The sequence below is a fragment of the Ambystoma mexicanum genome, chromosome 13, assembly GCF_040938575.1.
Source record: "Ambystoma mexicanum isolate Mex_15411 chromosome 13, UKY_AmexF1_1, whole genome shotgun sequence".
Lineage (NCBI taxonomy): Eukaryota > Metazoa > Chordata > Amphibia > Caudata > Ambystomatidae > Ambystoma > Ambystoma mexicanum.
In genome coordinates this window covers 671,333,001-671,348,759 of record NC_090938.1, presented here as the reverse complement: position 1 = coordinate 671,348,759, position 15,759 = coordinate 671,333,001, and the positions used below count along the sequence as shown (strand labels likewise).

The 15,759-nt window shown below is 46.8% G+C and overlaps 1 protein-coding gene across 1 annotated transcript in view; it reads right to left on the bottom strand.

Moving 5' to 3' along the window:
• Positions 1–530: 530 nt before the first annotated feature.
• The window catches only part of CISD3 (CDGSH iron sulfur domain 3), a 111,906-nt gene continuing 96,677 nt past the window's right edge, over positions 531–15,759 (bottom strand). The window contains exon 3 of the mRNA XM_069634693.1: positions 531–1,090. Within this exon, the coding sequence (XP_069490794.1) occupies positions 929–1,090 (162 nt within the window). The 3' untranslated portion in view covers positions 531–928. The remainder of the gene's footprint in view (positions 1,091–15,759) is intronic.

Sequence of the window (15,759 nt, the reverse complement as noted above, 5' to 3'; positions counted from 1 at the left end):
CCTGTGTGCGTGATGTCAAGAGTGTGTGAGGTCATGTATGGAATGAAGGCTTATGTGGAAGGTCCTTACCTCTGGAGTTCCAGCAAGGACTGTTGGGAACAGTTACATGGCTGATGGGCACCAGTGGGTCCTACGTGTTCTTTGCTCTTACTTGAAGTACCCAACATAATAAAGAGAGTTGCCTGTTGAAATTACCCATGCTCTAGAGATCCATCATTTCTACAAATAACACATTTATTTTGCTAACATGTCATTTTGTTTGTGATAATTTGTTTGAGAATAGATGTTATAGTTTATTCATTTTAAGTGAGTGGTCAGCTACTTCGCCTATTGAAGTTGGAGATGCTAGTTAGTGACATCTTTTGAACCATCCAATCTTTGCACCCTCACAACTGCCCACAGATATATAACCAGAAAATACAGCCAAGACACAGTGATTGGATGCACAATGGTATGAGCAATTGGAATAGAATCAACAAGCACCAAGGTCTGTTGATACTCAGGACAGTAACATGCACACTCTTCTGATGTCAACTTCAGTCTTTTTATTATCTTGCCATCACCAGGAAATCAGACAAAAGTGATTATTGTAGTGATGAGAAACTATGCAAGATATATGCTTGCCATATACTATCTTGGTATTAATCACATTGGGTCTCCATTGTCACACAGAACAGTACAAGGGACACTAACTTTATGCTGTGTGACCATAGTGCTGTCCAAAGCAAGAATTCCTTTGCAGAATCATCCACACTCCTCCCAACTCTGTCAGAAAAACCATAGAGCACCTGAAATTAAAACCCCCATTTCAGACAAACATTGCTCTTATTATTGAAGAAATTGTGCCCACACATTGGCAGAGTAAAGAGGAATGTGTACACCTAGTACTGGATGTACAGGGCATCGTTGAAGTGTTTTCAGTGTTGAGCTATGCCTTCTGTACACACTCATCTTTGTGACTCCCATCACAGTATGGTGGGTTCTTACTTTGTTTGCACCCACATAACCAGGCTGTTATTGACTCTTCCAATGTGAACCTCAGAGGAGAGATTCCAGGGCTGGCTTTCTTATGCGATCCATCACAGAAAGGCTGTGAAAGACAAAAAATGATTAGCATTGTTGGAGACATATGTACTGGCTTTAGAAGCAAAAGTTATAGCTCATCAAAAATTAGGGGCATTTTGTCCAGTTCATTTTTCAGTTTTAAACAACAACCACATATTGAAAAATGCTTAGTGATTTGCCAAAGATTTTTAAAGGTATCACTTTTGAAGGATTTTATGGCAATATATATACAGTAGGGAATCGTGTAAAAACAATCTTGAGACTCAGGGCATAACAAAAACCTTGTAAATAGCTGGTATTCGCTCTCTGCTTGAAATTACTGGTAGCTCGACATGTTGAACGAGTACATTATTGTTAACCATTAACAACGTGTAAACCCAATACTAATCAAACATAAAAGTTACTCGCCCCCTACATTTTTCACATACACACAGCACAATGTTTCTTACTTGGCAAGAATCAATCACTAGCCAATGACTGTTGGCAAGTGCACATTTTGAAACCTGATTTGAGAATAGGTTTGACAAAATTATTTCTGCTATATAGGAGTACAAGGGTGAGTGGTGGCTAAACCAATTACTCAGGCCCACACGTTTACAAACACACAGTCATCCAATCAAACATAAAATAGGAACAGCATACCTCCTTCACCTTTTGTGGTAACGTGGGCAGAGGGAAGGTTACACTCTCAGAAGGTGCATGGACATGATCCAGTCGCAAACCAAGCGGCAAAGTAACATAGTTCCAAAATAAAAGAATGCTGATTCAAAAGTTCAATACAAATATAAATATTTTAGTAAACTAATCAACTGTACACTATTAAAGCACCATAAAACCCACACCTGCAAAAGAAGACAGAGAAATGGAGAACAAGACTGTAGATTTACTCTGTGTACTTTGTTTAGGAGAGAGAAGAGAAGAAATACAATAATGGTTCAATAAGGACATAGGTTGTTCCAGAAGGTTCCCGAAAGTGACAAGGCCTCTCATAATTACTTATGCCAACGTTCAGCAGTTCGACAGCATCGAACCGGGCTTCGGGCTGTACTGAACTGCCGGTCAAACCATGTTCGGATGAGGCGAGTCGTGCTGGTCCAAGCAGCGATCTAGTTGGTTCAAAGCAGGAGCGGAGTGTGGTTCGAGTGAGACGTTAGGGTTGTGCAGTTCGTATCGCTCACCAAGGTCAGTTTGAGTTTCCCATTGGTTTGAGACGATGGTAACTGCTAGTTCAAGTTGATGAGAGACCTGCTGCTCCAGTGGTTCGAGTCCACATCTGTTGGTTCGATGCAGTGACCTTGGTGATCTGATGCAGGGTTCAAAGAGGCAGGGGTTTAAGTTTGTATGTAGCGAGTAGCTGCTTGTTTGAGTGAAATCCTCTACTTGGCCCGATGCAGTGATGACCCGTTTTGCCAAATGCAAAATAGAGCTGCGGTTCCTCTTGGTTCGAAAGCTGTGTACACAGTTTGATGGGGTTAGAACAGAGATCCTGGCTCCCCTGATGCTGCAAGACTCACTACAGGGGCTCTAGGACAGAGGGAGTCCTCTAAGGTTCTTTTCTCCCTCCCTAGGAATGTTTGGAGCAGAGTGGCAGGTCCTAGTCCTCAGCAGGAATCATCCCCATAGTGCCCTTGGAGTGGGCAAGGAGCCGAGCTTGCCTCTGCTTTGGAACACTCCACCTCAATGGCCAAGGGCTTTCAAAAGCTCAAACCCTCCCAAAAGGAGGTACAAATGAATTCTACCTTATATCCTGGATTGTCCAAAAGTGAATCAAATAAAGTGTGGGCGACTCCTCTTTTAAAGGCAAAGGGCACAATGGGTTGGTTGGAAAGCATGTCTGCTTTAAGGAGTCTATTCACCATCCTTGATTAAAGCGCCTCTTGACTTCTGAGGTTATACCCAGAGCGCCTTGTTCCATAGGAAGTGGGGGGTGAAAGGGACAGGAAAAAGAAAAAGCCCACAAAGTAAAATGGGGAAACTCTTCTCCCAAGTGACCTGGGTTTACTGACTGCCCTAACGCCGTCCCCTCAGCTTGCAACTTGAAAGGCTCTCCGTTATACAACTTTGTCATGTACCTAGCTCTTTGCTGCCAGACTGTCCTTTGTCTCTAGCTGAGAGATCCCAAGCCACCCCCCCCCACCCCTTTGAGAGTCAAGCGAGGCAGGAATCCTGACGGATTGTCACATTCAGTAAAATGCAGACGGACAGGAGCCTGGAATCCACACAGCCTCACAGAACTGTGAGCTTGCAGGGTTGATACTGGTATACTATGAATCAGATGTGGCTTTAATAATGTGGTGAACATGCAATTGGGAGCTGTTTTGCACTAGAAGGGACTAGGACTGGTAGAATCTCCCTCTAAAATCCTCTCATAGGGTATTATGCATCCATCTAGCACTTAGATTGTGTGTGTGAATTGTAGCACTTCTCGAAGTAAATACATGGAACCCAGGATGTAGACATTGTTGTTTGTACAGCTAACCTATTTCTCCTCTCGCACACTGCCCTTTCGCAACTTAGCAGAAGGCACGTGCTCACTCCACACACTCTGCATTCACATATAATAAACACTATTACGCAACAACTCTGCCATAAGAATGAAGCTACTTTTGACAACAAACATTCGAACTGTAGCTTCCCACACAGCTATCTCCTTAAACACAATCCTTCCCCTTTAGTTCACAGTATACCACCGCTGCACCCATACACACTCCATTCAAACATGGGTGGCTAGCAGAGTCTTGCCCCCCCCCCCCCACATAACTTTAATAGCTGAAATGCACAGACGCATAAAACCTCCTCCCGATTCTCCCAAATTTGGACTACCGTCCCCCTGAGGACGTTCAACCAAACAGCACTTTGGGACCATAATTATGGTAAAAGGCACTATACAAATGCCAGAAAATGTATGGACCTCTAGTCAACAAACCCCAACTCGGGTATGGCATATTGTTCTAACTTGATGGGTCCGACTTGATGGTCGTGCAGTTATGTAATGCCTCCGTCCCCAAGTACCGCTCGAGCAGAGAGTAATTACTGCTCAAGCAATCTTTGAGGCCACAGGTGGGAGTGTTGTCGTCAGCCTGGTATCGGGAACGCCGGAAGGACCCCTGAGTACTGTAAGGCAAAGGGTTATAATCAAGGAAACACTCAAAAAGGCAATTGGCAATGGACAGACGGAGTAAACAAGATGCAGTGACACCAGCTTACCTAAAAGGGGTGAAGTGTAGGTAAGGAACCTATGCAGGGGAACCCACAGCAGGCTGGAATGGTGTAGTTGACACTCCTGAAAGCACCTGGTGGAACAAGACTGGATCCGTGGAAAAGCGTGAAGCAATCCGAGGGTTGCAAAAACAGAGGGGGCAATCCAATAGCAAGTCCAGAGTACAAATAGGTGTCAGATGTCCGGGAAATCCGAGAGCAGTTCCAAGAAGCGTTCCGAGGTCGAAGCAAGGAGAGAAAACAAGAAGCAAGGGTAACGCCTGGCAGTCCTCCGTAGAAGTAGCTGTGAAGCAAAGAGTCTTGTTTGCCGGCTTCTTTTGAAGAGGCGAGCGGTATCACGTGACGCATCACGTGACTGCTCGCGCACGTCGCGTGGAGCGCAACGTGGCCAGCGATTGGGGCTGTCGATACGTCCTGGTATCCTGGCGTTGCCGGCTGTGCTGGAGGCGCCATGGCAACCGCCAACGCGGAAAAGGGCGAAAAGAGGCAGGTCCGCCCAACATGGTATTCCGCCTGCCGTGTTTCCCCCGCTGGTGTGAATGGGAAATACGACGGCGAGAAGCGCCTGATGAAGGAGACAGGTGCGAGGGGGGAAGTGAGAGATGGGTTGCGTGAGAGGGCGTGACAGAGCCCCCCCTCAAAGGCCCACGACCGCGTGGGCTGGAAGGATGCTCCCGGTGAAACCGGGCCACCAGGCGAGGAGCGTGAACATCCCGGGAAGCAACCCAGGAGCGGTCCTCAGGGCCGTACCCCCTCCAGTCCACTAGATACTGTAATCCGCCCCTGTGCATACGGGAACCCAGAATAGCCCGCACCTCAAATACATCGGGGGACGAGACAGAGACCGGGGCAGGAGGGGCAGCCAATCTGGTAGGGCCAAGGCACGGTTTAAGCAGGGAGACGTGAAAAACCGGGTGGATCCGCCAGGCGGGGGGCACCGCCAGGCGCATAGCCACCGGGTTCAGGACTTTGACCACCTCATATGGACCCAAAAAGCGAGGGAGAAGTTTGCGACAGCCAGGGATGTGTAAATGGCGGGTAGAGAGCCAAACCCGGTCCCCCACCTTGTATGCAGGCGCAACCGCCCTCCTCCTGTCAGCAGCGGTTTTCATAGAGGATTGGGCCTCACGCAGGTGGACCAATGTTTGGGCATGGACCGAGACCAAATCCCGAGCGCAGGCCGAAGTGGCGGGGGTATCAGAAGAGGAGAAGTCCGGAATGGGAAGAGTACGGGGATGTTGGTCATAGAGGGCAAAGAAAGGAGAGAACCCAGTAGCAGAGTGCAATGTATTGTTATAAGCAAACTCGGCGAGATGCAAGAGGTTAAGCCAAGTGTCCTGATACTGCAACGTTAGGCAGCGTAGGTACTGCTCCAATGACTGATTGACCCTCTCGGTTTGCCCGTCGCTCTCTGGATGGTAAGCAGAGGAAAAATGAGCATCAATACCCAACAGAGAGGTGAGGGCCCGCCAGAATCGAGAGGTGAACTGTGTACCTCGATCGGACACCAAAACATGGGGCAGGCCAAAGAGACAGAAGACAGACTTAAAGAAAAGCTTGGCTAAGACCGGGGCTGAGGGTAACCCCTTGCATGGTACGAAACGGGCCAGTTTGGTATAGGAGTCGACAACGACCCAAATAGTATCGAAACCCTGTGTACGTGGCAGGTCGGTAATCAGGTCCATTGAGACCGTATGCCAGGGACGTGGAGGAACCGGGAGAGGAAGAAGAAGACCCAAAGGACGGCCCCTGCGTGACTTGCCCTGGGCACAGACTGCGCAGGTATTGACGTAATTTTGTACGTCGCGTTTCATAGTCGGCCACCAACACCAGCGTTTGAGTAATTCCAGAGTACGATGTTGCCCGGGGTGACCATTAATGGCAGCATCATGAGACCACTCCAACGCCAGGTTCCTGGTTTCGCTTGTGGGAAGGAAGAGCTTCCCGTGTACAAAGGGTAGCCCATCCTGCATGACCGGATCCCATTCTGTTAGTGACTGTGGATAGCGGGAGACCCACTGTCGTATGGTGGACTGTAATGAAGGTGATGGTGTGCAGACACAAACTACATGAGTCTCACTCAACAAGGTTTCAGGGAAGGATGGGAGGACCTCCCCCCCAGGGGAACGAGACAGAGCGTCTGCTTTCCCATGCCCGACACCGGGTCTATGTTTGACCACGAAGTCGAACGCGGCAAAGAAGAGATGCCAACGAACTTGTCGGCTGTTTGTGCATTTCAGGGAGGCAAGGTCTTGGAGATTTTTATGATCGGAGAACACCACCGTCTGGTGTTTTGCGCCCAGGAGGTGGTGTCTCCAGGTCTGTAGGGCGTCCTTAATGGCCAATAGTTCTTTTTCTGTGACTGTGTAGTGCAATTCGCTTGCCGTGAACTTACGAGAGTGAAATGCAACCGGATGCAAACGACCAGTGGCAGGACATGGTTGGGACAGAACAGCTCCTAGTGCATAAGAGGATGCGTCTGCCTCGAGGACAAACGGGAGTTCAGGGTCAGGGTGTTGTAACACCGGAGCAGTGGTGAACATATTTTTCAGGGAGTCAAAGGCGTTTTGTTGTCTCTCGGACCAGACATAGGGGACTGAAGGGCTAGTGAGCACAGTGAGTGGTGCTACAATAGAGGAGAACCCAGCTATGAATCGTCGGTAAAAGTTGGCGAAACCCAAAAATGATTGCAGTTGCTTGAGCGTGGTCGGAATTGGCCATTCGTTAATTGCCCGGACTTTGGACTGATTCATAGAGAGACCCCCAGGAGAGATATGGAACCCCAAGAACTCAACCTGACTGGTGTGGAAAATGCACTTCTCGGTTTAGCAAATAGTGTGTTGGTTTGAAGACGCAACAACACTTCCTTGACATGCGTGATGTGTTCGTCGAGGGAGGAAGAGAAAACCAATATGTCATCCAAGTACACTACCACGTAAGCGTTCAGAATATCGCAAAATACGTCATCCATGAAGCGCTGGAACGTAGCAGGAGCATTACAGAGGCCAAACGGCATAACTGTATACTCAAACAACCCCTGACGTGAGCAGAAGGCCGTCTTCCATTCATCTCCCTCCCGCATGCTTATGAGATTGTATGCTCCCCGCAGATCCAGTTTAGTGTAGATTGTGGCATGAGTGAGTTTGTCTAACAATGGGGTAATGAGAGGTATAGGATAGCGGTTTTTTACCGTGATGGCGTTCAAACGCCTGTAATCAATGCAAGGACGGAGATCCCCTTCCTTCTTTGGCACAAAGAAGATAGGACTTGCAGCTGGGGATGTTGATGGGCGAATGTGACCCAGACGCAGGGCCTGCTGTATGTATTCTTGCAGGACTCGCTCTTCTGTCTGGGTTAGTGAGTAGATCCGCCCCTTTGGGATGGGGGCGTCCGGGACTAAATCAATGGGGCAGTCGTAGGATCGATGCGGAGGAAGACCTTCCGCAGAGCCTTGGTCAAACACAGCCCGGAATTCAGAATACTCAGGAGGTATATTGTACGTGACCGCCCCTATCATGTGAGTGTCCTGGGCGTCGGATCCTTCTTCTATGGTTAAAGAAGCGACTACCCCGAGAATGTCTGCGGGACTCGAAACCTGAGGTGTCTCGAGCAGACAGTAATATTGGCACGTTTCTGATTCAAAGGAGACCTGACCCGTGCCCCAGTTTATCAGAGGATTGTGCCTCTTTAGCCAAGGAATGCCCAGAATAATACCAAACTGAGGTGTGGCTATGAGATCAAATGACATGGTCTCTCTATGAACGTCCTGTATGATCAATTCCATAGGGGCTGTCTGTTGTAAGATAGGTCCAGAGGCTAGGGACGTCCCGTCTACTGCATGAACCGGTTCGGGGTGTTTCTTTTTGATCAGAGGTAAGTTTAGCGAACTGGCTAGCGCTATATCTATAAAGCAGCCTGTGGCTCCAGAGTCGATCACTATTTGTACTGCATGGGAGACATCTGTGGCTGGGTTTAAGGTAGCTTGTACCACCACAGGTCGGACGGGACCAAAAGCTGGATCAGAGGTATTTTGTATAGGACTCGCCCCAACCCCTGATCTCAAGGGCGAGTCTTCGGAAAACCCGGAGCTCTGTTCTTTGGCCGGCGGGAACACTCCTTCACAAAGTGTCCGTTGAGACCGCAGTAGAAGCAAGCGTTGTCCGCCCTTCTGCGTTCTCGTTCGGCATGAGTAATAGGACTGCGTATCCCGCCGATCTGCATGGGTTCAGGTAGGGTGCCAGATGAGGTAGAAGGCGTGGTCTGGGATAACCCTGCTACCCCCTTACGTTCTGCCCGCCTAGCGTCAATTTGCAAGGTCAAATCGACTAGATCGATATAGAGTGAGGGAAGAGAAGGCACCACAGATAAAGCATCCTTCATGGAACCACACAATCCCCTATAATAGACCACTGCTTTCTTGCTCTCTGGCCATGAAGTCTCAGTAGCGAGTTGGTTGAACTTGGCGATATATTCAATGAGAGTGGATCGGCCTTGAGTAAGATCTAAGATTTCCATGTCTCTGGATTGGGCTTTATGTCTAGTGTCAAAAACCTAGGCCATTTCCTGGGTCAATAACTCAAAATCATACAGAGCAGGATGGTTGCCCTCCAACAATGGATTAGCCCATGTGGCTGCCACACCCGACAAATGGGATAAAAGAAAAGCCGCCTTAGAGACAGGATCAGAGAAGGCCTGGGGTCGGCATAAGAAATGCAGTTTGCACTGATTTATGAAGGTGCGATATTTCAAGGGATCCCCCTGATACCTCTCAGGGGCTGTTAGAGGAAATGGGACCACCACAGGTGGGGTTGGCAGAGTGGGTGGTGTGACGGGAATCGAGTTTTGGGATGGGGCAGCATCGCCGAACTCGGCATCAACAGGTAAGGGATGTCGTGTGCTTTGCATGGCGTCAAGACGGTGGTTCAGTGCGGTGGTGGCAGAGGCCAGGTCAGTGCGGAGGGCAGTGGTAGCAGCTGCCATATCTGTCCTAAGCGATGTCACTGCTTGCATTAAAGCGGTCACAGGGTCCCCGGCTGAAACATCCATAACTGGACGACCATAAGGCTTCACAGTCTGTTCTAACTTGATGGGTCCGACTTGATGGTCGTGCAGTTATGTAATGCCTCCGTCCCCAAGTACCGCTCGAGCAGAGAGTAATTACTGCTCAAGCAATCTTTGAGGCCACAGGTGGGAGTGTTGTCGTCAGCCTGGTATCGGGAACGCCGGAAGGACCCCTGAGTACTGTAAGGCAAAGGGTTATAATCAAGGAAACACTCAAAAAGGCAATTGGCAATGGACAGACGGAGTAAACAAGATGCAGTGACACCAGCTTACCTAAAAGGGGTGAAGTGTAGGTAAGGAACCTATGCAGGGGAACCCACAGCAGGCTGGAATGGTGTAGTTGACACTCCTGAAAGCACCTGGTGGAACAATACTGGATCCGTGGAAAAGCGTGAAGCAATCCGAGGGTTGCAAAAACAGAGGGGGCAATCCAATAGCAAGTCCAGAGTACAAATAGGTGTCAGATGTCCGGGAAATCCGAGAGCGCGCCAGAGTCCAAGGGTAATCCAAGAGCAGTTCCAAGAAGCGTTCCGAGGTCGAAGGAAGGAGAGAAAACAAGAAGCAAGGGTAACGCCTGGCAGTCCTCCGTAGAAGTAGCTTTGAAGCAAAGAGTCTTGTTTGCCGGCTTCTTTTGAAGAGGCGAGCGGTATCACGTGACGCATCACGTGACTGCTCGCGCACGTCGCGTGGAGCGCAACGTGGCCAGCGATTGGGGCTGTCGATACGTCCTGGTATCCTGGCGTTGCCGGCTGTGCTGGAGGCGCCATGGCAACCGCCAACGCGGAAAAGGGCGAAAAGAGGCAGGTCCGCCCAACATGGTATTCTGCCTGCCGTGTTTCCCCCGCCGGTGTGAATGGGAAATACGACGGCGAGAAGCGCCTGATGAAGGAGACAGGTGTGAGGGGGGAAGTGAGAGATGGGTTGCGTGAGAGGGCGTGACACATATATTTATAGATTAAAGTTGCCATGAAGGACATTCTTCTCATGACCCTATCTATATCTTCAGCTGACCATTGGGCAGAACAAGGAATGACCCTTGGTTGAGGTGTGAGACCTAAATCTTCTGGAGTAAGTGGAACTACAGTAGAAGGCATAGCCTTTTTCTTTAAAAGCTAAAGACAGGGAATCCTGCACCTGGGGTACCTTACTCTTGTGAGGCAACCTATCTTTCAGTGATTTATCTCTAGGGGTCTTAGAGGAACTCTTGATTTAACAAGGCCTTCTGGGATGTGCTTTTTAACTAAATGGGCTAGTCCCGCCTGTATGTATTTTTTTTTACCGATATCGACGCAGAATGTCGAATCTCGGCTACAGTCAGATTCGAAGTCTCGTCAGCTGGCTCACGACCTTTGGGAATGTTTTTATCCACGATATCAGTTCTGTCTTTCTACAGTCGGGGCCAGTCATGTTGCGATCTGGAGTGCCCAGAGGACAGCGATTTAACGGACCTGTCCCTAGACGTTGTGCGTTGCTGTTTGCTCGACACATGAGACGAGTCTCGCCGAGTGTTTGGTGGAGGGGGTAGTGAGAGCGCTTCTGGCGCCGGGTGCCGTCCGCATAACAAGGCAGCTGGCTATCTGTTGGGGTAGGGGCATGCGCTTGGGAAACCGGAGTAGCCCTGTTGCCTTCGCCTTCGGATACTGCAGCGTTGCTGCCGTCGCTGAAGGTCCCCTCAACTTCCATGGCCTCGAGCTGCCTGACGTGTTGGGCCCAGCGTTTAGTTAAATGGTTCTTCAATGTCTTGGGTTTGAAGAGTCTACGACAGGTACCCTCAACGTGGTCCAGAGGGAGACAAAGGTTACACACAAGGTGTTTGTCAACCCAAAGGAACTTTTTATTGCACTTGGGGCACAATTTAAAAGGGGTCCTATCCATAACGGAAAGACACTGCAGTTAGGTGATTGCAGGGTACGAAAAGGGGTATATACAGCCTAAAATGTCATCCCCCCCTCTCTCCCTACTGTGAGGGCCAAAGCCTGAAGCGACCTTCCAAGGCCGGAACGGATCCATCGACAGGAGTCTTCAACGGTCGTTTCTTTTCTTCACTGCGGTCGGATAGTTTTGATAGTCGGTGAATATAAAGGAAAGTAAGAAGATCTATCGTTAATTGGTAATAATAAATGGCGATGAGCTAAAAGGAGAACTGCGAAATAGCGCCTGTCTACAATGGTGGAAAAAAAAAAATCGGACGGACCTTGACGAATAAAGGACCATGGGTACAATGGACATCACACTAGGGATAGTATTACTGGCACGCCCCGTCGACGTCCCTTTTCGAATTTTGAAAACAACAACTGTAATACTCTGCAGCTTCCACTAGATGTCGGCCTTTCCACAGTATGTGTTCTATATATACACACACATAGAATTCGTAGAAAAAACGACTTTTCCAACCCTTTTAGCATCCAATATTCTCATCTGCTTTCAACTGTTCAATGTTTAATATCTGAATGGAAGATCAGACCTGCACAGATTGCCAAGTTCTTACTCAACACCATGGCTTCCATATTTTTATCTTCTATCTTTCTGCTTTGATAAGAAATCATTCCCTAGTCCATCCTCTCTTCTATGAACAGACTACTCCTGTTTCTTTAGGAGTCCAGTATTCCACACTAGATTTTTCTGACTCAGTTAGCCTCAATCCTCCTAACTGCATCTCAATACTATTGTATAGAAAACAACCCAGAAGGAGTTTGCTCTGCTTGCAGTGGTTGAGTACAAGCAGCGTTACATGATTACAGCGAATAAAGTCCAAAGTTGTGTAATCAGGTCCCTCTGGGATCAAGGTCAAAGAAAGGCGCCTTGAAATTTAGAAAGTCTCTGGAGATATTATATATCGGAAAATCTCAATGTGTGCCTGTTGCAATAGAAATAGCCTGTCTTTTAAGCTAAAATGCCTTGCCTGCATCAATCACAGTGTAGGACATTTTTCGGATTTTCAAACATCTTTCTAGTTCTTCATTTCACTGGCAGTTGCACCTTTGCAACAGTTGCGACAAGCTAGAACAATGCTTTGCATTACAAAAACCTGAAGCTCAAGGATACATTTCCCGTTCCCTTACTAACAATCAGTGTCCCATTCTTGTTTGTTTTTTTTTTTTTTTTTTTTTTTTAAACACAGAAAGTGGGCAAGTTCTTATTAACCACAGCTCCAGGGGGTGCCATTTTGTATTCACGCCAATCTCTTTAGAAGACACTCTAGTGTTGATCAAGACCAATCATTTGTCAGGCTTTATTTTCCCAAGAAACAATTGTATTCCTTCTGCGTATCCGCCTTTCCTCTTGAAATGTTGGCTCTCTCATTCCTCAGGGATAGGATACTCCAAAAGCACGAACAAAGATGACCACAGACAAGCAGCAGAGTAACTTGTTCTCTACCAAATTTCTGAAAATGCCCCAAAAGGGTTTGAAGAGTGGTAACCCCCCAATACTAATGTAATCGCCTTTGAATCACATTGGACCTAATAACTACAAGCCCATTCTTATCATGATTGCGGTATTCACTAACAGTGCTGATTAGCTCAAAGTCTCCCCACAATCTGGCTGGCATAATCCATATGCTTGGACAAACACACAGAAGAAAATGAATGTACCAAATTAAATGTTTTAATTATTCAAACTGGTGTGGAAATATATGGTCTAACCAGAGATATCTTGCTGGTCAACCCTTGAATTACAGGCTTCCATCGAACACTGTGCATTGGCATGAATAAAATCAAATTTCAAGGGAATGTAATCAAATGAGCAAGGGTAGGCAGCTTAATTTCAATGAATGTCATCCTACAAGCATCCCCACCCCCAAGCCCCACTGCTGTAGCAAATTAAAAACATGAAGTTCGTTCAGGTGCCCAGAAATGCACACCAAGGACATTTAATTTTTACATTGGAAAACAAAAAAAAGATGCAGATAAGGGAAAGAAGCACAGGGAGATTAATTTGCCCACGATAAAACACCTTTGATTAAGAATGTAAAACAAGGTTATCAATTTCTCAGAGTTCTATAACTTGAACTGAACTAATCTCCTCCGTTTCTTCTTGACTTTATTTAATTGAAATACCACGTCACACTGGTGTCCAGTTAATTTCTGTGTGTTCTCACATTTGTTAGTTTTATTATAAAAAGCTAAGGCAGATCACACAATTTGGTACAAAATACAGAATGTGGGATTATAATCAGTGGCATTATTTCACAAAATTAGAGCCCACAGAGTCATTGACCCCCATCATGGGAGGGGACATCAAAGGACCCGTATGATGGGCTACTGTTTTTTTCCCGATTGAGTATTGTTTAAAAAGAAGACTGCAGTATTTTATTATGTGCTTATGGGCACAAACAGCAGCTACTAAACAATGACATTAAGCTAAAGACATACTGATTTAACAGATCATTAATCTGATTGGTTGTAATTGCTGGGTTGCACTGCAAAGTCCAACATGGTTGCAAGCAGCAACATAGAAATTACGTATGGTGTATACTGAAAATAATCCCACGATTATAATCAAGGCTGTCTGGTTCCAAAGTTTAAAATTCTGCCACTAGACCATGCCACGCCTCACCAATCTCTCTGGTGCAGTGTTGCACGTTATATTGTGATCATTAGTTTGCCCAAGCTCAAGTTATTTTGGCCAAACGGCAAAGCCTGCATTAGAAACTTGATTTTCTGCTTGTAAAGTCAGAAACTTGGCTGGTATTCTGCATTTGCTTAATTTTCTCTCCAATCTTTTTGCTATAATGTAGCATGTTATATGACTGCTCCGTTTATTTCCAAGTGCCCCCCCAGATTTATGAGACAAGGAAAGTAGAGTGCAAGAAGCTAAACTGATTGGCCAAGATCACAATTTGGGCAAGTGGGGAACTCGGGATTGGCATACAGAGCTAAAATAAATCTGTCCTCTCTTGTTAAGTGTTTTGTCAAATTCTGCATTATACTTTCTCTTTTCCCAGACTTTCCTCCTTTTTCCAGACTTTCATCCATACTCCTTTGCGGTTGGTGAGGCAGAATGGAGGGGTAGTGGAAAGTTCATAATACAAATTGTTTCAACGGTGGCACTGGGTCTGAGCGTGTAGGTGGACTTTAGGGCACTGCCTGTAATTGGTGGACTGGGCATATATGTGTGCAGTAGGGGTGTGTGGCAGCGGGGTATGGCTAGAGAGTGGTGCTAATGCTTTTGTGGGGTTTTGGGGTGGATTCATTGAAACACTTCCTGCAGGGACATCAGTGCAGTGTAGGAATCTGTGGGATTGGTTGTTTGGTTAGAATGAGATGGTGCATGTGGGGCTGTAGTTTGAAAGTACGGTGCAACTGTGAGGGCATAAAGAGGATGAAGCGTTGTATGTGGGTCCCTGTGGTGTTTAGGTTGATGTAGTATAAAGACATACTTAAAGGGCATTAAGAGTGTTTGAAAATATACCTTTGAGGCTAGGCAGGTGGCTGTTTGTAGGTGACTGGGCGCTGGATACACAATGATCAAAATAAGGATTTGATCAGGAGGAGCTGAAAGCAGATCCTGGCAATCTGGAATCACCCAATAAACAAGTTACCTCTGGGAAACAAACTATTATACAGCATGCTGCGAATTTAACTCCCTTGTGAGATACAAGCTATAACACTTTGTCTAGTATATCTAATTAATTATATTTTAAATGTTTTCTAGATGTGCCCTAATGCTCATTCTATTACAAGACCGGAGGCGAGCATTATGCTTTAAACTCCTTTATTACTGCTCCAACAGCTTTTTAAATATTTCACTTCATTTCTTTTTTTTTTTGTTAAACAGTTTGAAATGCAAAACTGAGAATAAAAACAAACTAACAAAAAAGACATGATAAGAGGATGTGTTCAAACTACGGTCCCCATGAAACCTAGCAGCTTAGTAGTCCTGAGCCTCAGTTCTGTTGTCCAATCAGGGCTCCCTTAGGAGTACAAATCCCTGCTGCTCTAGGTCCTTTCCTCTTCTTTTTTGCTGCTTACCGACAGCTAAGTACCCTTTTGGTTTCAATTCTCATTATAATGTATTCAGCCTTATTTATCTAAGATACGGCGTGCGCGCGTACAATAATGCCGATTATGTTGTAAATCATTATGTCAACACAGTATCTTTGTAGCGTGCGTCATAATTGCTTATGACATTGAGTGCTTCACTACATTAACAATTAATCTTTTACCATTAAAACAGACCGGGCCCGCGAGCGATCTCTCTCGCGTAGGGCTCCGGTCTGTGATTACATATGTTCAGCATTTACCAGCTCATTGAAGTTTTTCCTCAGCACATCGGCTCGCTCACTCAACAGAGCCAGTGAAGCACTTCTGAGGCAGTTCACGCATGCACGGTTACATCTTCTTACCCCAACATACCGACAACGAACGGGAGAAGATTTACACTCTCCGGAGCATACGCGCTGCAGATAAAAGT